General features: G+C 41.5%; 1 protein-coding gene across 3 annotated transcripts in view; it reads left to right on the top strand.

Moving 5' to 3' along the window:
* The window catches only part of EFCAB6 (EF-hand calcium binding domain 6), a 201,289-nt gene that overhangs the window by 105,534 nt on the left and 73,152 nt on the right, over positions 1-22,603 (top strand). For 2 of the 3 annotated variants that reach the window (XM_061582355.1, XM_061582357.1), the window contains 4 exons: positions 4,739-4,835; positions 6,766-6,884; positions 15,539-15,724; positions 17,898-18,053. In XM_061582355.1, the coding sequence (XP_061438339.1) occupies positions 4,739-4,835; positions 6,766-6,884; positions 15,539-15,724; positions 17,898-18,053 (558 nt within the window). The remainder of the gene's footprint in view (positions 1-4,738; positions 4,836-6,765; positions 6,885-15,538; positions 15,725-17,897; positions 18,054-22,603) is intronic. The other variant, XM_061582356.1, reaches the window with a different exon arrangement.

The following is a 22,603-nucleotide window of genomic DNA, read 5'->3' as shown; positions in this document are numbered from 1 at the left end:
CTCCCAGCTGTCCATGGAAGCTCAAGTTTCAGCAGTGAGCCGGGCAGCTTGGTATCAATTACATCTGATACAGAGGCTGCGACCCTACCTTCCTGTCCATCTTCTCCCACGAGTGATACATGCCCTGGTCTCCTCTCGCTTAGACTATTGTAATGCGCTCTACGTGGGGTTACCCTTGAAGACGGTCCGGAAACTCCAGCTGGTGCAGAATGCGGCGGCACGCTTGATTACGCATAGCCGTCGCCGGGAACATATCACCCCGGTGTTGATAGATCTGCACTGGCTACCAGTGGTTTACCGGGCCCAATTCAAGGTGTTGGTATTGACCTTTAAAACCCTATACGGTTTCGGCCCGGTTTATCTAAAGGACCGCCTCCAGTATCACCAATTAAGCCGCCTTACAAGATCAGCCACGCAGGATCTCCTCTCGGTCCCACCGGCCAAAACAGCTCGGCTGGTGCGGACAAGAGAGAGGGCGTTCTCGGTAGTGGCTCCCACCCTCTGGAATTCTCTCCCCTACGATCTTCGACATGCCTCCTCCCTGATGAGTTTTCGCCGAGCTTTAGAGACCTGGCTATTCAGGCAGGCCTACAGGAACTTCGAGCTAGATTATTTTGTAATGTATTAACTGATGTTTTTGATGTTAGTTTTAATTGATGAATGTGGTTGTATTTTATTCTATTGTGCATTGTATTTTATTGTATTGTGTATTGTATTTTGTTGTTGCTGTAAGTCGCCTAGAGTGTCCGTTAATTCGGACAGATAGGTGACTAACAAATAAAATTTTATTATTTATTTTATTATTTATTATATTATTATAACAGTGGGTCCATCAGTGACTGTGGATGTAAATTCTGGATCCACACAGCCTCCCACAGTGAGGACATAGGTTTCCAGATGGAAGATGGTCGTGATGAGGATTTGTTTGACGTGCCTTCTGCTTAGCTCATTTGTCCTGTTCACCTTGTATTCGTGATTCTTCAAGTCCACAGCATTTTTGATAATAGTCAACCTCCATTTGGGATGTTCATGGGCCAAGACTTCCCAGTTCTCAATGTTCATGTTACATTTTTTTAGATTCACTTTAGGAACATCTTTAAACCTCTTTTGCTGTCCACCGATACCCTGTTTTCCTTCCTTACGTTGGGAGTAAAGTAGCTGCTTTGGAAGACAGTCGTCAGGCATTCGAACAACATGGCCAGTCCAGCGAAGTTGATGTTGAAGGATCATTGTTTCAACAATGGTAGCCTTTGCTTCTTCCAAAACGCTAACATTAGTCCGTCTGTCTTCCCAAGTAATTTCAGAATTTTCCGGAGGCAGCGTTGGTGGAATCTTTCAAGAAATTGGGACAGGCGTACAGTAAGGTCGGTAGTACAATAGCTTTGCAAATAAGCATTTTGGTCTCCCTGCGAATATCCCGATCCTCGAACACTCTACACTTCATTCGGGAGAATGCGGCACTCGCAGAGCTCAGACGATGTTGAATTTCAGCATCGATGTCAGCTTCTACAGAGAGATGGCTGCCAAGATAAGGGAAGTGATCAACGTTCTCCAGCGTCACACCATTAAGCTGGGTTGATGGTGCTACAGAAGGACTAGTTTGCACCTGTTGATGAAGCACTTTGGGTTTTTTAATATTAAGTGAGAGCCCAAGCTTTCCATATGCTTCTGTGAAGACATTTAGGATAGTTTGAAGATCTTTCTCTGAATGTGTGGAGATTACATCATCATCGACATATTGAAGTTCTACGACAGAGGTTGACATTACCTTACTTTTTGCTTTCACCTACTGAGATTAAAAAGCTTTCCATCTGTTCGATACGTGATTTCCACACCAGTGGGAAGTTTCCCCTCAATAAGGTGTAGAATCATAGCAATGAAGATAGCAAATAAGGTAGGAGCAATGACACATCCCTGTTTTACACCTGATCCGACTCTGAATGGATTGCTCTGAAAGCCATTGTTATCCAAAATTGTTGCTGTCATGTTGTCATGAAGGAGTCGCAAAATATTCACAAATTAATAAGGGCATCCAGTTTTCAGAAGGATGGGCCAGAAAGCGGTTTGATTCACAGTATCAAAGGCCTTAGTCAGATCAATAAAAGCCATATATAAAGGTCGATTCTGCTCCCGGCATTTTTCTTGAAATTGTTGTGCAGTGAAGATCATGTCCACTGTCTCCCTGGAAGGGCAGAAACCGTTTTGAGATTCGGGGAGGATATCCTCTGAGATCAGCAGGAGGCAATTTGCGAGGAAAGGTGGGCATGATCAATTAAAAACATACAGCATAGCTGGAATTTTTCTAGAATATATTTCACCTCCCACTGTTTTATCTTGTGCAAACTGAGACACTCCTCATGTCCACTGGAAACTATTCTGCAGAACAGTCAGTGCCATTATTCCACAATTGTTTTTGCAGTTTTTTTACAAAGTGTTGCTGTACATCACATATTCTCAGAAACAGAATCAAAAGAAAATGATTTCCTATAGGAAACTTCACTAAAATTGCATAGTAAATCAAACATTTTTAAGTTACTATCTATACTATATCAACTGTTTTAATATTGTTGCTTCCTCCCTGCTAAAACGAGATCAACACAGCACATGTCTTGTTTCTGTTGTTTGGGCTGATTGCAGGTGTTGCCACCACTCCCCATATGCTCAGAAGCACGTTACCAAATTCTTCCAAGTATGCTTCCATTTGCATGCTTATTGAGTTGAGTGGGATTTACACCCGTGCAATCATGCTTAGGATAGGTAAAACTGACCATGGGGAGGGAGGCTTGGAGTGGGCAAGGGAGGAGGAAAATGATTTACTCCCCTGCAATCATTCTTAGGATAGGTGAAACTGACCACATGGGATGGGGAGGGGAGCAGGCAGGAGGGGAGCAGGCAGGAGGGGGAGGGCAGGTTTGATCATTTGCATGTTTATTGAGTTCAGTGGGATTTACTCCCGTGCAGTCTTGCTTAGGATAGGTAAAACTGACCATGGGAGGGAGGCTTGGAGTGGGCAAGGGAGGAGGGAGAAGGAAGATGGGAGAGAGGAGGAAGGGAGAGGAGAGGGGAAGGAGGGCTGATCTGATTATTTCCATGCTTATTGAGTTCAGTGGGATTTACTCCCATGCAATCATGGCTAGGATAGCTAAAACTGACAATGGGGGAGGGGGAGGGGAGAGTAAATGGAAAGAGAAAGGGGGGAGAGGAGAGGAGAAGAAGGGAGAAGGGGAAGGAGGGGATTGGAAGGGGAGGGGGAAGGATGAAGGAAGGGGGAGGGAAGGGGCAAAAGAGAGGTGATGGAAGGGAGGGAGGAGGAGGAGGGGAGGGCAGGTTTGATCATTTGCATGCTTATTGAGTTCAGTGGGATTTACTCCCTTGCAATCGTGCTTGAAAATGAAATGGACTGCCTTTAAGTCGATTCCGACTTATGGCAACCCTATGAATAGGGTTTTCATGGTAAGCGGTATTCAGAGGTGGTTTACCATTGCCTTTCTTTGAGGCTGAGAGGCTGTGACTGGCCCAGGGTCACCCAGGTAGTTTCATGGCTGTGTGGGGATTCGAACCCTGGTCTCCCAGGTCCTAGTCCTAGAATAGGTAGAACTGTCCATGGGGGAGGAGGTGGAGAGCAGAGGGGGGGAGGAGGGGGGAAAGGAGAGTATTGGAAGGGGATGGGGAGGGGCAAGAGAGGGGTTAGGAGGGATGAGGAGGGGTTTGATCATTTGCATGCCTTTTGAGTTCAGTGGGATTTACTACTGTGCAATCATGCTTAGGATAGGTGAAACTGACCTGGGGGAGGGGCAGGAAGGGGAGGGGATTGGGTGGGCGGGCACTGGGCAGAGGAGAAGCCCCTTTTGAAAAAGAAAATATTGTGGACAGTATCGTTGTTTTTCAGAGTTTCCTTCACCTTTTTATTCTACAGCAGGCACATGTAGCCTCCCACCCAAATTTAAACCAAAGCTGTCCCTGGCCACATCCACACCAGACCTTTATTTCACTTCCCACTTCAGCCAGTCCCACTGATCTTCTATGCACAGGATTACATTTAAAGTCTCAAATAAAGCTTCCACACATTATGATGAATACACGAGAGGGGGGAACTGGTTCATAGCCACTGCTCTCTCTCCTGTCCCTAGAGTGTGTTCCATGTTCACTGCTTGTGAAAGGGTCTATGTGTGTACAATTTCTACCTATATAAACTATGTCTGCACTGTTGGGAACTCTGGAAAGGGAATCTTGTTCAGTCCTAAGTGCACTTACCTGAAGAGGACTGGTGCTAAATTGTGCCCAGTACCTTTAACATCTGCTCACAGTGGAACAATTTGGCATATCCCCATAAGAAAATAATGTTACAACTAATCTGATTTACCAATGAAAACAAGTAATAATTTTCCTGAGCCACTTTGGGTCTCAGAGGCACTCCATCTTTTATGTTATTGCTTTGATTTATAAATATTTCCCCCTCAAATCTCATCTGCAATTAAGCAATTTGACCAATCTGCATCTGCAAATGATAACAGGGATTAACAGAAGTTTTAAAGATATCATTCCTAACTTGCAGCTGGAGAAGGGTGGCAATATTTATAAGGAATTCATTTGTATCCAGATGTCTAAGCTGAGATTTTAAAGCTATCTGTACAAACTATAATAAGCAAGCAAGCAAACAAACAAACCTTGTGGGATATTAATGATCCCATTAAAAGAAAACCACAGTTAGTTATCATAATAATCCTTTCTTTCTGAGACCCAAACAGATAGCAGCGGATGCAGACCTAGCTTGTGAACAAGCTCATTACCATCTCAGTATCAAAGCACAAAGCAGATGGAACGACCTAGCCGTGGTAAGCTCCATGTAGTCTTTAAACAGATATACATCTCTAACAACAATTTTAGAGCTTCACTCAGTGTTCATCTTTGATGGTATTTTTTTTTTTAAAAAAACAAGCATTTAGCTAGAATAAAAGCTGATAAATGATCAAGTTTTGAAATAATGTATTGCAATACTTGGAGCCTCTAGGCAGGGATGTGCAGCATTTAGATTGGAATCTATGGGTAGATTTTTGGGTGACTTGCAGTTGATCAGCAAGATGCCCAGTTATTTAGCAATGAAAACAACAAAAAGGCTCCCCCCTTAATCCCCCCCCCATTAGTCTTCAGGGAGGAAAAGAAAGGAAGTTTTCAGGGTGAGGGCAGTGAGACCAAGAGTGGTTAATTGATTGATTGGTTGATTATTTATTTATTTGTTTGTTTATCTTTGTGAAAGGGCTGTAAGCTCAGATCTAGTACAGGAAAAAATTCATGGAGTGAGCTTGTGGTTAGAGGCACTAAAACAGAATAGGTCTCTCAAACCTGAAGTCTGACCAGCCTTGTTCTAAGGTAGCATTTCAAAATCTCTGATAGTTGCAGTAACTCTAAAAGTACATTTCATTCTCTTATACCACAAAAAGTTTAGTTAAGAGTAGGAATTACACACTTCCAGTGGAGCCCATACCATTATGTTTCTACGTTACTCTTCTGAATACACCTCATCGTTGGAAAGAGGCAAACCCAGGGCAGTGTCTTATGCAGAAATGCACCAGACGGCCTCCACTGAGATAGAAGTATGAAATTCTTCTGTGCTTCCACATTGGACTGATTGAAAGATCCAGTCATATGTAATAGGAAAATGCAACGTAATTACTTATCCACAGCAGGGGATAACAAGAAGGAGAAGCAGACAAATTATTCAAAGGCACCATGGCAGCCTTATATGTGGGTGGGTATTTTCAGTTCACGTGTGTCTTTAATTATTTAATCAGTTTGTTTCTTATATCATATTATTAGCTTTCATATAGCGCACCCATGCCTCTCAGTGCTCAGTTTGGAGATAGTTGCTTCATTGCAACTCTCTGCAATACATACAGCAGGGGTGCGGAACCTTCAGCCTTCAAGCCAAACTTGAACTTCCCATTTGGCCCATGAGGCTGTTTTGGGCAAGCCACACCCATCTACTCTACACCTGATGTCATACAGCAGGTGTGGAGCAGGTAAGGATGTGGCTTCAAAAGAACAATCGGGAGCCTAAAGTAAGCTCCCGCTTGTTTCTTTGCTGAAGCAAGGTGGGCTCCCACTGCCTATAATGAACAATGGGAGTATGCCTTGCTCCAGGGAGGGTAAAGCAGTTTCTGTTGAATGGAAACCACTTCTCCCTGCCAGTGCTGTTCCTTGAACCTCTGAAAACCAAGAAGCCTCAGGTTTTCAGAAGTTTAAAGAGCAACATGGGGCTGTTTACCAAAGGGCTTTCAAACAGCCTGCACTGTACTTTGAAGTCTCATCAATCAGGTTTCAAAGCACAGCATCACCTGATACAATAGTCACATCAGGTGATTGACAGGTGGGTAACTGCACCCACCTGTCAAATTAGGCCCAACGGATGGATCTGGCCTGCTGGCCAGAAAAGGTTCCCCAGCCCTGCCATGCAGCATATGACATTGGGTTCTTCTGAATACCATCCACAGGCCGCATTGCTGCACTTCCACTATGCAACTCAGGCTACCCTCCCTTTCCATTGCCAGTAGTGTCTGCCAGTACCACACTTGGTCTGCTCTTCTTCACAGTTGCTGCTCAAGGGTGGCAGCCAAGTGATGTACTCTGGATATACACCCTCAGGCATGCTGCCTTTTTTACATTTCCAGTTTCTATAATTGCTTGGGATCATAGATGAAGTGTTCTCTCTGTCTCTCTGTGTTTAAATATAGTAGCTCTTGCTATTAAAGACATCTCTTGTTTTAGCATTTCCATGAATATGATAGTGATGGAAATGGCCTAGTTCTGAAAAAAGATCTGAAGGACATCCTGTATAGATGTGGCATCCCCATGAATCCAAAAGAATTTGAAAAACTCTGGGCAAGGTAAGAATATTTTAGTTGTATCCTGCTCCCCCCCCCCCACTTTATCTGTGAACTCTTAATGCAGGGTGGCTAACCTGTGGCACTCCAGATGTTGCTGGACTCCATCAGGGCAACCAGCATGGCCAATGGTCAGGGACTATGGGAGTTGTACCCTAGCAACATCTGGCGTGCCACAGGTTAGCCACCCCGTCTCAACACCTGACTCTGAAAAGGGTGATTTAATTATTCTGGGAGTTGCTCGCTATGATGTCTAATTGCTGATTTCAGATAGAAGAGTCTGTCTGATCAGACTGATATGAGAATGAAAATGCCCACATTTACATAATCATTTTCTTACTCTGTAATCATCCATACTACTTCCCAAAGATTTCCCATACTGTTTTGTAATGGGTTTTTAAATTTAAATTGATCCAGAAATGGCTATGGCCACTCAACAACCCGCTCAGATATGTACATCTTCAATCACATAGTAGTCTGGCCCAGGCTCGTACAACTCATGAGCCCCTAAGCCAAATGCAGCTCACCATCCTTGTACTGAAGTTTGCAAGGTGCTTGGCAACCATCCTGTTTTGTGCCACCCCAGAGAGCCAGCAATAAAGAGTGGGTTAATTGAGCTTCTGGTGGCCACAATACATGGATGGTGGGCTGTATTGAACTTGATAGATCACAAGATGTGCAGGACCTTCTCTGTTGAATAATATTTAACTGAATCATAAGATGATGAGTGGCATACAAGGCATCTGTCAATAGATTGCCACAAGAGGCGTAGTGAGTAGAAACTTGTTGACATTCTACAGATTATATAATATCTTTCTTCTAAGCTTTGCTTCTCCTCCCCCTGCCCTGCAAGCCTTGTATGACTGACATAAACGTATGTTGGTGGGCATGCTAGCATGTATATGTCATATACTAACTTTAGTAATACGCAGTGGGAGTAGAATTTCCCAAACTTTCCTTGCCTGCCCCAATCCTTATTTTTCCAGTTCCATGTTTCTACTGTCCTCCATTTCCTCGGGGTCCTGCTTTTCAGACCACTGTCCACATTCAGAGAAAGCACGTAAGAGGGAAGCCTACCTCCAGATCAGCGCACAGAAAGTGAGGGTTGAGAGCACTTTGAAGAGATACTTTATTTATTTATTGGATTTATACTTATCTTTGAGCACCAAAGAAGGTCCACAAGCTTAGAATACAGTAAAACATCAGTCCCAAATAAGAACAGTTCTTTAAAAAAAAAAAGATTTAAAATTATTTCATAGAGCTTCTGTTTGAAGCTATAGGACAGCCGCAAGAGAGTGCTGCTTTCTGGCTTTCCATGAATCCAAGAATATCTCAAAAAGTATTCCACCAAGAAAAATAAAATTGGTGCATAATGTTGGTATCAAAACTGACAAGATTCTGTAAGATTATTCCTCAGTTCAAGAATATTGCAAATAAAATCCTGACAAGCTTTAACAGGTGGGCACTTGTTTATTTTTGAAAAGTGGGGACGAGTACAATTTTGTTTTACTTCTCTCAGCTAAGACCCACGGTCATAAATTGTCCCTGTAACAAGTTAGAAATATTGTATATAAAATATGTGTATAAAGTTATTCTGGCCTCACAGATGGAGGTATCAGAATTGTTAAACTGATTCCTAGCAAACTAGAGCCCCTCCCCCTCTGCCAAAATCAGGAATTCAAAGTGTCTGTCAAAAATGATTAAACTTCTCCCACGTTTACTAGGAAACTGGGCTTTGCCTTGTGCAGCCTGAGACGCAACAATAATCAGAAAAGTCTGAAAGGGAAACATTTGTATTTTTCTCCCCCAAAACAGGTGATATGATAGCCCTGTTATTACATCTATCCCCTCCCCTGCAATTAGCATAGTGTGTGAGAGAGAGTGGGGATAAAGCCATTGGCCCTGCCCCCACTATGATGCCAGTTGCATCATCTTCCATGTGTAGAGGAGGCAGACGTTTGCAGCAGTGGGTCTTCCCTACTTGTGTAGGCTGCCCACACAGCTTAGAACCCTGCTCTTCCATTAAACATGTCCATGTTTAATCTTCCATGACCTTCCTGATCTTCCATGACCTTAAACATTTTGGAGAATGTATCAATCCTATTTGAAATTCCCTCCAGTGCAATTACTTTTTTATTAGAGAGCCTCCATGAGTAGAAAAGTCTCCCTGCCTGCTGCTGGTTTGCCTTCCCAGTATGGACAGTAATGAATCCAGTGACAGACACATCACAGAGGGAGTGGGATCAATGGGCTCCCTCATGAAATGGTTGCAATTAATGGTTGGATATCTGCCATCGCAGCCTGCAGGCTGTTGTTTTCCCTGTAGTGTGGGGCTTCCTCTTCCTGTTCCTGTTCTTTCTCCATGGGCTGGCCCTGCTCAGGGAGGCTGTTGCTGAGGCATGTTTAACGTACTCCCAGGTTGCCCAAGTTGCTAAAATTTGGTACACGTGTAGGCAAAGACACCGTAATTACTAGGGAAGTCCAAAAATGGGATATATTTACTTCTGAAGTAAAAACTAGGATATGACATTTCTCACAACTGAGCCCAACATTTTGGCACAGAATGAGAAATAGTTAAATGAGAAATAGAATGTTGGACTGTGGAAGTTCTATTGACTTTTCAAGTGCGTGAGTCAAACTTCAGTTTAGGAGAAGGGGCACTTCAAGTAGCAGAAACATGTATTTATGTTTGCAGAATACACAAGCTTCATTTACTAGTGTTATATATAGGAAGACAAATGGGATTGACTGACAGGCTCATCAAAATTGTTAGGATACTCTTTCACAGGCCTCAAACCTGAAAAAGTACATAGTCCAAAATGTTGTGATTACTAAAGGATATTGAAGAAAACAGGCATCCCTTGAAACAGGAAACAGAAAGCATACAACTGCAATAATAGTTAAGAGTAAAGTAATTTTTTTAATGTTAGGAATGTAAGAGTTTACCTGATAGTAGTTTAAACCAGTGTCTCACACTTAATATCTTCATCCTACAGCTTATGAAGTGGATTCTAGTCTAGGAAAATGTATGCCATTTAAAATTAGTTAGCATTATTTTTACCGCAACTAACACAGCTGCTCCTTTGGAAGTTTTCTAATAAGTGACCTCATAAATGGGAGTACCTCATAATAGAGTCAGCACAGAACAAGCTGTGGAAGGGAGATTTCCAGAAGTGTCTAGGAATGTGTGTGCATATGCTTGCAAAATGCAAGCTAAATTTATTAGTATTCTGTATACCACACACTTCTACCTTCCACTTACAACAAAACTGTGTTTTAAGACTCAGGTGTATATTGCCTTAGATTCAAAGTGCCTTGACTGTATGGTTTATTTCCTAGCAGTGATTCATCACTGAATTATTTTCTACTCCATTGCTTTTCGGTTTCTTTTCCTATTCCTTAAGGATGCCTTGCGACAGTGTGTCTTTAGCATTCAGCCATCTGCTACATATGCTGTACTTCAGATAATTTGAAAACAAAATTCAGCTTCCCATGTGATTAAATAAAGTAATTGCAATCAACATGGAAAAAATTTGAAGTGGAAAATGAGTGGAAATTAGATACGTATGGAAAATTAGAACATAAACTATAGAATATATAGAATAGAGTCAAAGGAATATTGGGAGTAATATTAAAGTACAAAATTACATCAGTATTTTTGAAAATTGGAATGTAGCCCAAAGAAAATTGTTATCTCAGAAGACATACATTATATATACAGTCTTTGGCCAAGTCTTTAAGTAGTCTCAATCAATTTTAAATATTCAGAATTGTAATGGAAATCATTGTGTCATATACTATTAGTCCACAGCCTTTTGAAATTCCATTTCCTTAGGGAACGATTTCCATACTGATTTGTTTGCCAAACAACCCCTGTATTTTGCAGAGGGATTCTGGGATGCATACTATGGTGTATTCTTAGTTTATAAGGTGCATCTGTCAGGCCTAAATATTTATTCACCAATAGACAAAAAAACCTTGTGGTTTAAGAACGTGCCTATAGCCAACAGATATTGCTATCAAACTTTAAAAAGCAGGGAAGTTGGGCAGCTATAGTGAATGCACCAGGGGAGCAGGAGACCTGGCCTCCTCTCTGAGATATTGGACTGCCCTACAAATTTGTCAAAATGCAAACACAATTTGGGTTGGTCTTTCACAGTCCAATCCACTTCCTGTGTAGCTTGGAAGAATTTTGCATCTCTAAAGATAGAGAATTACACTTTTTGTATTATGTTGGACTTCTTGCTTTGCTACTTTCCTGTGTTACTACTGTTTCTACATTCCCCCCATTCTGAGGCTTCATCCTCAAGTGCCTCCCACTCCTGGTCTGAGTCAGAGGACTCTGAGAGAACTGTGCCAATCCCATGAACTCCTACTGCTGGCTGTCCAAACAACACACTTGTCAGTCACAGCTCTGACTTCACTCATTGGCTAAAAACATTGAAAGGTGGGAGCAGCTGGGCTGGCTCATCTCACAGAAAGTGCTTAGAAGGTACCTGCACGTTTTGTTTCATAACTTTCTTTCTAGGGTGGCTAGAGATTTACTTTTTTACAAAAACAAATGCTCAGAGTCTGGGGTCCTGCTGGGGACCAGCCTGGTACATCAATACCCCTGTACCTGCCTTTTTGTGGCCCCATCCACAGCAGGGATCTGACAACCTTAATGGAGCAACAAAGGCTGGTAATGATAGGACTGAGTTTGGAGTAAATGATTTGAATGAATGAATTTGGAGTAGTCTTAATTTAAAGATTGTTTAGGTGTAAATGGCTTCTAAGATTTCATCCAGAATTACGGAATATTTTGACACTATCAAATAATGTCCATACAGACACTTTTAAGAGTATTAATAGGCAAAAAACCCTTGCAGTTTAAGAATGTAGCTATAGCCCACAGATATTTCTATCAAACTTTAAAAAGCAGGGAAATTGGGCAGCTATAGTGAATGCACCTGGGGAGCAGGAGACCTGACCTCCTCTCTGAGACATTGGACTGCCCTACAAATTTGTCAAAATGCAAACACCATTTGGGTTGGTCTTTCACAGTCCAATCCACTTGCTGTGTAGCTTGGAAGAATTTGGTTACATGTGCCTCTTATTATAGGTATGTTCTTAAACTGCAAGGTTTTTTGCCTATTAGTGAATTTCTCTGCTTTTTAATCCAGGAGGTAAGAAATGGGATACTGTGCAAGTTTGCTGAGGATGGATTGATCATTTGCATGGGGAGGGGAGGAGGAGGGAGGGGAAGAAGGGCACATGGCAAGAGGGGGATGGAAGCAGACAGGAGGGGGAGGGGAGGAGAAGGTCAGGCTTGATCATTTGCATGTTTATTGAGTTCAGTGGGATTTATTCCCATGCAATCATGCTTAGGATAGGTAAAACTGATCGGGGGGGGAGCGAGGGAGGGCGGGCTGGAGTGGGCAGGGGAGGAGGAAGAAGAAAGAGAGGAGGGAAGCAGGGGAAAGGCAGGTCTGATCATTTGCATGCTTATTGATTTCAATGGGATTTACTCCTATGCAATCATGGTTAGGATAGGTAAAACATACCATGGGGGAGGAGGAGGGGGAAGGGGAAGGAGTGGAGTAGAAGGGGGCAAAGGAGGGGGAAGGGAGGGCAGGTGTGATCATTTGCATGCTTATAGAGTTCAATGGTATTTACTCCCATGCAATGATGCTTAAGATAGGTAAAACTGACCATGGGAAGGAGGAAGGGAAGGGGGAGGAGGGGGAAGGGGAAGGAGGGGATTGGAAGGGGATGGGGAGGGAGGGGCAAAGGAAGGGGGAGGGAAGGGGCAAGAGGGAGGGGATAGGAGGGAGGAGAAGGGAGGGAGGGTTTGATCATTTGCATACTTTTTCAATTCAGTGGGATTTATTTCTGTGCATGTTTGGGAATGGAAATGGACTGCCTTCAAGTCGATCCTGACTTATGGTGACCCTATGAATAGGGTTTTCATGGTAAATGGTATTCAGAGGTGGTTTTACCATTGCCTTCCTCTGGGCCTTAGAGGCAGTGACTGGCCCAAGGTCATCCAATGAGCTTTATGGCTGTGTGTGGATTCAAACCCTGGTCTCCCAGGTCGTAGTCCAACACTGACCCAGGGGAGGGGCAGGGAGGGGAGGAGGAGGGGGAGGGGAGGAGAGTGGGTGGGTGGGCACTGAGCTGAGGGGAAGCCCCTTTCCAAAAGGAAAACACTGTGAACAGTATCATTGCTTTTCAGTGTTTCCCCCACCTTTTTATTCTACAGCAGGCACATGTAGCCTCCCACCAAAATTTAAACCAAAGCTGTCCCTGGCCACATCCACACCAGGCCTTTATTTCATTTTGGACAGTCGTGGCTTTTCTCAAAGAATCCTGGTAAGTGTAGTTAGTGAAGGGTGCTGAGAGTTGCTAGGAGATGCCTTGTTTCTCTCACAGACCTTCAATCAGAGTGGCTGACTGTTAAACTACTGTGGCCACTGGAGCTCTGTCAGTGGAATAGGAGTTTTCTCTCAGCACCCTTCACAAACTACAATTCCCAGGATTCTTTGGGGGAAGCCATGACTGTCTCAAGTGAAATCAAAGTCTGGTGTGGGTGTGGCCCCATAATTGGCAACCCCAGCAGCTGTGAGTCTGGCTTTTAGAACACTGACAGTTGGTTCTTACTAAGCATGCCCGACACTATCATTCAGTTCAATGCTAAACTTCTGAAATTAATTAAAAATGAGCCAGGCATTTTTTTAATTTTTAAAGTGCAGAAGATGAAGGTCAGAGTATGGGGCAAGGCCAGTAATAGGATTACAGGTACTCTGTGAACATGGATGATTTTAATGAATTTGAACAGATTATGAGAACTCTGACAGAAAAAAGTCCAAAAGTGCTCTGGGTTTTTTCTCTCTTTTTAGAATTGAACTCTCTATTCTCTCTGACTGTTTTGTGTATCACCATGAAAATTTAGAGGGTTGTTAAGCAAGCGTTTCTGAGTTCAGGACTATAAGTTTTGTAAGGTTTTGTTTTGAAATGAGCTTATGGGATGCATCAGAATGGCATGGGGGGTATTTTCAATCTAACGTGGCGTAATGTGAAAAATCCACGCTGACTATAGTATAGAGCCACTCTCGTGGTTGTATAATTATTATAGGGTTACTATCTGATTTGCTGAGAAATATGTGAATGAGCAGATTAATGTGGACAGATGGACTGCTTAAAGTTCTTTAATAGTCAGCAGCCATGGCCAATGTGCCAGTCATATCCTTTGTGAGGCAAATGGCTGGGACAATGGCACAGGATAGCTGTGGAGATTTTCATTTTCACAGTAGCAGGGAAATAGTAGATGCACCCCAGCTAAGAATGATGTAATCGAGGGCTGTGTGTGAGAGAGAAACAACAAAAGCAAGTTTTTGAGAATAAATGAGATAGGAACATGGGGAGACAGCTAAACTGGGAGCTGTAAGCTGTAAACATTTGGATCGTCTCTGAAGATCTGATATGGCACCCTGGATTTGCTATTTTGTAGGAGTACCAAGCAGTGTGCCTCCACCAATCAGAGCCAGCTCTATCATTAGGCAGAGTGAGTGAGGTGGCAGACTCAGACAACAGAAGATGGGAGGGAGGGAGGGAGTGGTAGCAAAATTAGATTCAACTGCCAATCCAGTCACTTCTATAGGTGAAATAGGAGCACCATCTTGTCCATTGCATCAGCCAGCAAAATGCCCTGGCACCAATGCTCAACTTTTAGATTTGTAAATAAATCAAATGTTACAAAACAACAACAACAACACTATGAACTTCCTGTGATCTATCCTTCCAAATAAACCAAGCCTAGGCTCAAATATATGTGGAATGTGTGACAATATGAAAGATCTTTCATTGATGAGGTTGGTATCAGTAATCAGCATATTAGATCAGCATACTTTGTAGAATGAAGACATGTTTACAATCTAAAAGAGTGTGCATGGTTCCTGGATTCTAGAACATTATCTGGAGCCCAAAAAGGAAATAAACCTAATGGCGGAAAGTCTGTCTCAAATCACTTAAGGACACATAAGCCATTATTTCTGAATGATACGCCCCATAGGTCTGTCGGGAGGTGACAGCAGTCAGCTTCATCAAGTCAGAAGCATATTTAAATATTTCTCTGTATCAGACTAGAGTGCAATTCTAACCTCATATGCTTTGCCCATGGCAGATGAATAACTGAAAAGCAGCACATATGAAAAATATTACATCAGAATACAAATTGTGGTGGTGGCCACTAGCTTAGATGGGTTTAAAATGATTAGCCAAATTCATATAGAGGACATATCTGTCAGTGAATATGAATCATATCACCACCATGCTTTGTGGTATTCCAGAGACATCTGGCTGATTCCTGGAATAAACAGATTTGAGTCTGATTCAGCAAGGTGGTTTGTTCTTATGTTCCTAATATCCACATATATTTAGCAGTAAACATTCTTAAGGTGGAGATTAGACTTCTACCTGATGCTGTTAACAGATCATTCCTGTAAATTCTAGATAGGTATTAAATATTTCAGAACATTTATTTCCTAATGCGCATTTCCTGCATATTCCTCCATAGAGGAACGAGGCCTACAATGATCAAGGGCCAGTGGTGTACTGTGCTGAGCCTGTAAAACTTAATATCTTATGAAAGGAAATATCTCTTTCCTGGACTTTAAAAGGTATGATCCGAATGCAAAAGGTTACCTTACGCATCAAGAATTTCTGCAGAAAATGGGTGTGGAGAATACAACTCTTGACATCAGCCTCAAAAGGCCGCTCATGGCAGACAATGTGCGCTTTATGGATCCTTACAAAAGGGAAGAAAAGAAGCACATCAACATCAACAAGATTATAAATAAAATCAGGTAAGTACATTACTTTATTATTACTGTTGTACTTACAAGTTCATATTTCTACATGTCGCCATTCTCAGCCTCATGGTGGGCAGAGCTCTGGCTTTGAATTTATCCGTATACCTGCATTTGTCTGTACAGAACTGTTAGTGTACATGGCACATCACAGATCAAAATGAATAAAAACAAAAAAGGTCAGGGCCATACCCCAAGGAGCTAACAACTCTAAATTCCAAAAGCTGGGGGAGATGATGTGTTAGTGGGGAGTGATATCAACCTCTCTGTTAGAAAAGCAAGCCTTTTCTGGGGGGCTTCTCCAAGGAAACTGAGAATCGCTCCAGATGTTAACTTCTCCCAGTGTGAGATTGGTGTCTTCGTGGCAAGTTTCCTGTCCTGTCATGATGGAGAGCTCACTGCATTAACTGGTATCACACAGTGAGTTTTCCCACCACAGTCCACATAAATGATGTCCACCAGTAGGGAAACCCACTTCATGATGGGCTCATATTATTCAGCGTTCACAATATGGCCAAAGGTTTTGCAGTTTCAACAAGGTCCAGCCAGAAGTTAATCTCCCTGCCCTCCACTAAGTGAAATCTGTGGTGTGTGTCCAGGGAAAAGTGGAAAGAGTATCTGTCCAAGATTCTTCATCAAAATACATTTATCTTAATTGGGGATAGCAGTAACAGAAGAAGGACTCTCTTTATCATTTTGGATGGCCTATTCTTTATTCCCCTGTGACACAGCAGCACCTGTATCATAGCTGGCTAAAGCCCCAACTGTGCATAGAGCAGAGCCTAATTGCTCTTATGTGCTGCTCTTTCAGTTTCATCCTAAATGTTTTGTACAACATGTTCATTATCTTACAGTTTAGACACAGTTCAACTGACAAAGGGGTCTGAAAAAAAATATTCAAAAAGGGGGGTAAATCTGGGTGTATAATTTTTCCTTTTGTTTTAACTCAAGAAGAACAAATACCCCAAATTAGAAACATTTGAACAGTGATTCTCCAGCACTTCAAGAGAAATACAAAACATTTGCAAGAGAAGATTGGGTGGTGGGTTTTTAAATTATTTTTTGGCAGCCTGGCTGTATCCATAGTTTAAAACATATACTTCTTGCTCAATTTTGGAATAATTACTGCTTGGCAACCATTTACTCACAGTCCAAGAAACGGCTGAATGTCTTGATTTTCTAAAAATAAGGATAGAAAGAAAGGTTTTGATTGCCCATTTTTTGTTTTGATCTATAAGGTATAAGTGGAAGATAGCAACACTGATGAAAAGCTATCATTTTAGCTGTTTACAGCATGTAACATGAATCTGAAAGGAGTTCCAGATTGTTGCTGTTGACATTATCATATCGCAGGTTTATATGATACTAAGAATCTCAACATGCTGTCAAGGATCAGGACCTGATGATGATAGTGGTGATGATGAGGTTTAAAATGCAAGTTATGCATCTTAAGTGTTCATAGCACCTTACTTATGTCAGTAATCTTTACAATTGCCTTTATTATTATCCCCATATACAAATACTGGGTGGAAGGGTGAGGCTTAACTGGCCACTGGGGTGAGCCAGGGACTTCCCAGTCTATAATTCAGATTCTTAGCCATAAGGCTACCACCTTGCAGCCTAGGCACTCAGCATAGACTTTCAAATCTCCCATTGAAGTAGTAAACAAAGAAGGCTCCTCCTGCCCATTCGTTGCCCGTTCCTCTCCCTTATCTGCATTATGGCTCTTGAAGGAAGGGGAAGTCATAAGTCATAGGATGAGGGAAAATGCAGCTGCCTTACCTCCCACTTGCACCTTACTTGCTCACCATGCTGTGTTCTGTGTTATGGCTTTATAAACTCAGTACTATGAAGGCAAAGTTCTACGCTGTCTGCCCAAACTCTGAACCAGGGCTTCATAACTTGTTATCCACCATGCTGCATGCAGCGCACCCAGCCATGTATTGTGGCTTAAGTGACTGACAACTCCACTGATTCTGCAGTTTGAAGCAGCTTGCAAAAGTGGGAGAATTCCTGAGATCCCAGTAAGCCATGATACTTGGTTGGCAGGTAAGCTGCATTTGGCTTGGTGGGTCACATGTTGCATAAGCCTGATCTGATGTATATAAATCAATCAATTAGGATCTTTTTTTTATCAGGAAAGTTAAACTGAACATTGGCTTTCTTATAGGGAGAAGTACCATGATTGCTCCCAAGATTTCCACAAGGCTTTCCTACAACAGGATAAAAATAGAGAAGGCTGCATATCAGTGGGCAGCCTACGCAACTTATTGGAAGACTTTCATTGCTGCCTTGGCTATGAACAGTACAGTGAACTGCTATACAGGTTGTTATGATAGTGTCAACTTTTGTAGATCTCTCCTAGTTCAATACATTTATTAATTATATATTTGATTTTAAGCAGGGGACTATGCTGTACAATCAGTGGACTATTACTCTCATCTTAAATATACTGATTATAACATAAGTCTGATATATTTCAATGCATATAGGATTGGGGTGTCATCATTTATTTCAGGTTGTTTTTCACTGAGTGAGCTACCTGTCAGCTTGTTCATTTTGAACAAATAGGGTTTGAACTTTTCTTTCTGAAAATGTGTACAATAGTAGATTTCACAAACATATTTTAATTTAAGATTGCTTCAGATCTGAAAGCTGCTGTATTCCCAGCAACCTTTTTCCCCTACAGATAATACACCTGCAGTTTTTGCGCATCCCAACTTGTGATGTTCATTTGGTGCACTTGTAACAAATACAACTGTCCAGGAAATTAGTAAGATATCAGTCTAATATCATGATTCATTTTAGGAAATAAGTTTGTTTTTTTAAGTACCACATGAAAGCTAAAGAGAGAAACAGGCCAACAATACCATTGCTTTGCAACAATTAAAAAAATATTTTTGCTAACTGTGGTTGGTCCAATAAGAAATATTATTCTTTTTATTTCTCGTTTTCTGGGACTGTGCAGCAATAATAAGCTGTAGTTAAACTACTGTGCAAATATATTTTGTATAGCAAGATAACATCAGGCTTTTTGTGTGAGCCAAGGAAGAGGCAGTAACTAATCAGAGCAAAGAACACTTGGGACCTGTTAAAGGTAAAACATATTTACTTTACTGAGCAACAGAAAAGCTAATATAGCCTTGATTACATGAGAGTGTGTGGGATTCAGTAGAATTGCACTTTCAAAAACGGATCTTTTTTGTTGTTGTTAAGACTCCCTTTTTTCCCTTTGGAAGGAGGGATGGGAGGAGAAGAGAAAAACCTAAACAAAATCTTTTCACTCCACCTATAAATCGCGTGATTAAGCTCCCTTGAATTAAGCCTCTAATAAGAATTTTTGCTGTGTGCTCTTTTCCTCAAAGACTTTTTGATGATAAACACTTCCATTCATTGTAATTTTCTGCAGACTAGTCCTTTCCAGATCGAAAAGAGTCTTTTCTCCCCTGACTTAAATAATAGAGTAGATTAGCATATGCATTTGGTTTTATTACTAAAATTTTAATACCAACTTGGCAATTTATTCCTCTGCTGAAGTGCGTTGATTATTTCCTTTTCCACTGAGTCTCTAACATCTGAGCCAGCTTGACACAGGCTAATGCATGGATTGGCGTACTCTGCAGCTGCAAGATGCAAAACCAGTGCTCTTGAATGTGCTTTTTTGGGGGGGTTGTTTTTAGCAGCAGATATTTGGGACTGTACATTTTATTTCTTTTTCCAGCCCCTTTTTTGTATCAAGGCTCTTCTTTGTTTAAACAGTCCCATCCTCCCACCATTTAATTAGTCATTGTTACCAATGAATATTCTGGCAATGGGTCGTTTTGAAAAGAGTCATCACAGAGACAACAGACCACAAGAGGTACTTCAGTGTAATTGTTGAATGCCAGAAATGGAATTTGCTGCTACAGAGCTACACTATTGGCCTTGGCTGAGCTTTTAAGAATTTCCTCCATTCTCTGCAATACCCTTTGAAAACTGTGTGAAAGAGGAAGCAGGGCCAACCCTGTTATTACATTACATAAAGCAAGGCTTCAAGGTGGCTGACTTTGGACACCATTAAAGAGCAGCAAATGATTAATTTATTTAATTCCCCACCCTTATTTTTGCAGGTGGGGTAGCACACACCATTTGGATTTTCCACCTCAGGCATCAAAATGTATTGGGCTAAATACATCACTGGCCTAAAGTAAGAATGGAAAATGCACTTCTTGGTCTCTGTGATAAGGGTTAGAGCCTGGCATTAGAGACTGGCATCCTCAGGCCACTGATGAGGCCCCATTATTTCTGAAGACCCCATGGCTGCCCAGCCACCACTGAGAAGGAGCATTAGTAGCCACCATTGCCTGCCCTCTGTTTAGGGGCTTCCCTCGCCACAGTCCTCCTGTATCACTCCTAACAGTGGTGGCTCTTCCTCTAGGTCAGTGACACAGAGGGCAAGCAGTGGTGGCTGTTTCTTGTCACCACTGAGTACTGACCCACCCAAATAAGTAAGTGCATAGCGATAGTGCAGCCTTTCCCAACCAGTCTGCCTCCAGATGTTGTTGGACCACAACTCCCATCTTTCCTGACCATTGGCAATGCTGGCTGAGGCTGATGGGAGTTGTGGTCCAACAACATCTGGAGGGAGGCACACTGTTTGGGAAAGGCTGCGATAGTGACTAGGAGCAGCAGCAGTCTGATCTCTGGAGTGGCAACTGTTTTTAGCCGTCATTTCTACTCACCTTCCTTCTCTGGCAGGCAGTTGAGCAACTGGCAGTGTTGGCAGGCAGCTGCCACTGCTACCAGCCCTATCTTTCTGTGTAGTACATGGGAAGGTGGAGATACCACTGTCGGGTAAATTGGGTGCATTTTCCCAAAAGGCTTCCTAAACCCTGGAGCTGTTCCTGTTATGGGTCAGCAGCTAGAGGCTTCTGAGCCAAATCCCTTTGAAGGGTGACAACTGTACTGTCCAGTTGCCGGTCTGGAGCAGGGCTGATTGGATTTAAATCAAATGGATTTTAATCATGATTTAAGTCGATTCTCTGCAGGACTCAATTTTAATGATTTAAACCACAGTTTCAATCACTAGTGAGTAAGATTCTATTTAATCATCATTTTTTAGTAGAAGTACATAATTGTTTAATATAACCTTAATACATATTCAGAGATGTAGGTTTAATTAGAAGGTAGGTGCACACTAAGCAATTATTCTAAATTGTTTCCAGATTAATTTTCATCAACAAATGGGATGATAATTTGGTCATTTTAGTAGTAAAGCAGAATGAACTTGTCAAGTCATTCAGGAGATGAACCAGTTCCAACTGTTCTGTTAATCATGATATTTTTCTCATGATGTGCCAGAATCATCACCACCAAACAGGCTTTTAAATTAGACTAATAAGATTGCTTATTCTTCTGGTTAACATTTACAAAACACAAACATGGTTTTTTGAATGGTTTGCTATTTCAGTTCTTAGATAAATATAAAGATGTTTAAAAAATAAAATTAGGCAATTTCAAGTCAACATGAGAAACGTAAAATATTGAGTGGTACAGTTAACTTAGTCTTCTTCTTCTTCCTTGTTCACTGTCTGGAAGAGAATACAAGCTTCCCTGCTTTTTCAGTTCCCAACTTATTTCTCAGTTTAGAATGAATTAGTCTAAAGGAAGAAAAAATTCTCTCTACACCTACAGAAGAGGCAACGGCTGTTAAGAGCTGGATTACCACTTCAGTGGTCTTTGAATGCAGATGTTTAAGTGACTTCCACCAGCTCACTGGTGTGACTTCCTTTTTATCAGCAAACATGTATTTCTTGAATTGGCCACTCTCAGCCCTGAAATTTATTATAACTGGTATTAAGGAGGGATAATTGTTGCATGTCCATGTCATAGCCGACTCCTCTTCTTCATCTGTTAAAGATTGACCCTGATATCAAGTATTGAGAACATTGGCTAATTGTTTTAAGAAAATTTTGAAATCCAATTTAAAATTTAAAAATCCTTTTTTTTAAAAAAAAAAAATTTTAAATCATTGATTTTTTATCAACTCTGGAGGCAAAAGTCCCATGGAAAAAGTGATGCCTGGTTTCTGTTATTTTCCATCTCTGTTAATTTGGTCAATTATGCCATTTGCCAAACTTTATTTTTCTAATCTCTTCTTGATAAATCTTGATAAATCTTCTTGATAAATCTTACCATTTTTCAAAAATCCCATCTTTTCTAGATTAAGGGGCTCACCAGGTGTCTTAGGAAGTTATCTTTTATTGGTAGCCACTGGCCCATCAAGCTCATTATTATGTACACTAACAGGCATTAGCTCCAGACTTTCAGATAGGAATCTTTCCCAGCCCTAGCTAGAGATGCCATTGAACCTGGGACCTTGTTCATGCAAAGCATGAGCTATAGCATTGAGCTACAGAGCTCCACAACTTGTACAGCCCCTGTTATTTCCTCTCTTACCATAAGTCGTAATCAACTTGAAGGCATATAACAACAACAAACCATCTCAAAAGTCCCTCAAATGTTGAAAGGGCAGTTGAGAAAATATTTGGAAACAAGTTCAAATGTTGCACCCCCAAACCACAGATTTCATTGAAATAGAGGTACATAAGTATAAAGAATCTAAGGGTTTATGCCATCTCAATTTCTTAGCAGAATAAATGCTCATTTAGAAAGACTGTCTTCATTCAGTTTTACATGCCCTTTTTAAACTGATCTCCTAAAAGGGAAATTAACATCACATAAATTCCTTTGAATTAGTATCTAACAATAACATTAAGCAATGATGAAAGTAGGAGACTGTTGAAACAGCATCCATCCATCAGAAGAGTTCTAATTCCAGACAGTTCTTTGAGTTAGGGCTGGTACACACCTTTGTGTACACTATTCAGGTTTGCT

The sequence above is a fragment of the Rhineura floridana genome, chromosome 8 (genome assembly GCF_030035675.1).
Source record: "Rhineura floridana isolate rRhiFlo1 chromosome 8, rRhiFlo1.hap2, whole genome shotgun sequence".
NCBI classification, from domain to species: Eukaryota; Metazoa; Chordata; class Lepidosauria; order Squamata; family Rhineuridae; genus Rhineura; species Rhineura floridana.
Note: the sequence above shows the minus strand (reverse complement) of the source record. Positions and strands in the feature narration are given on the sequence as shown.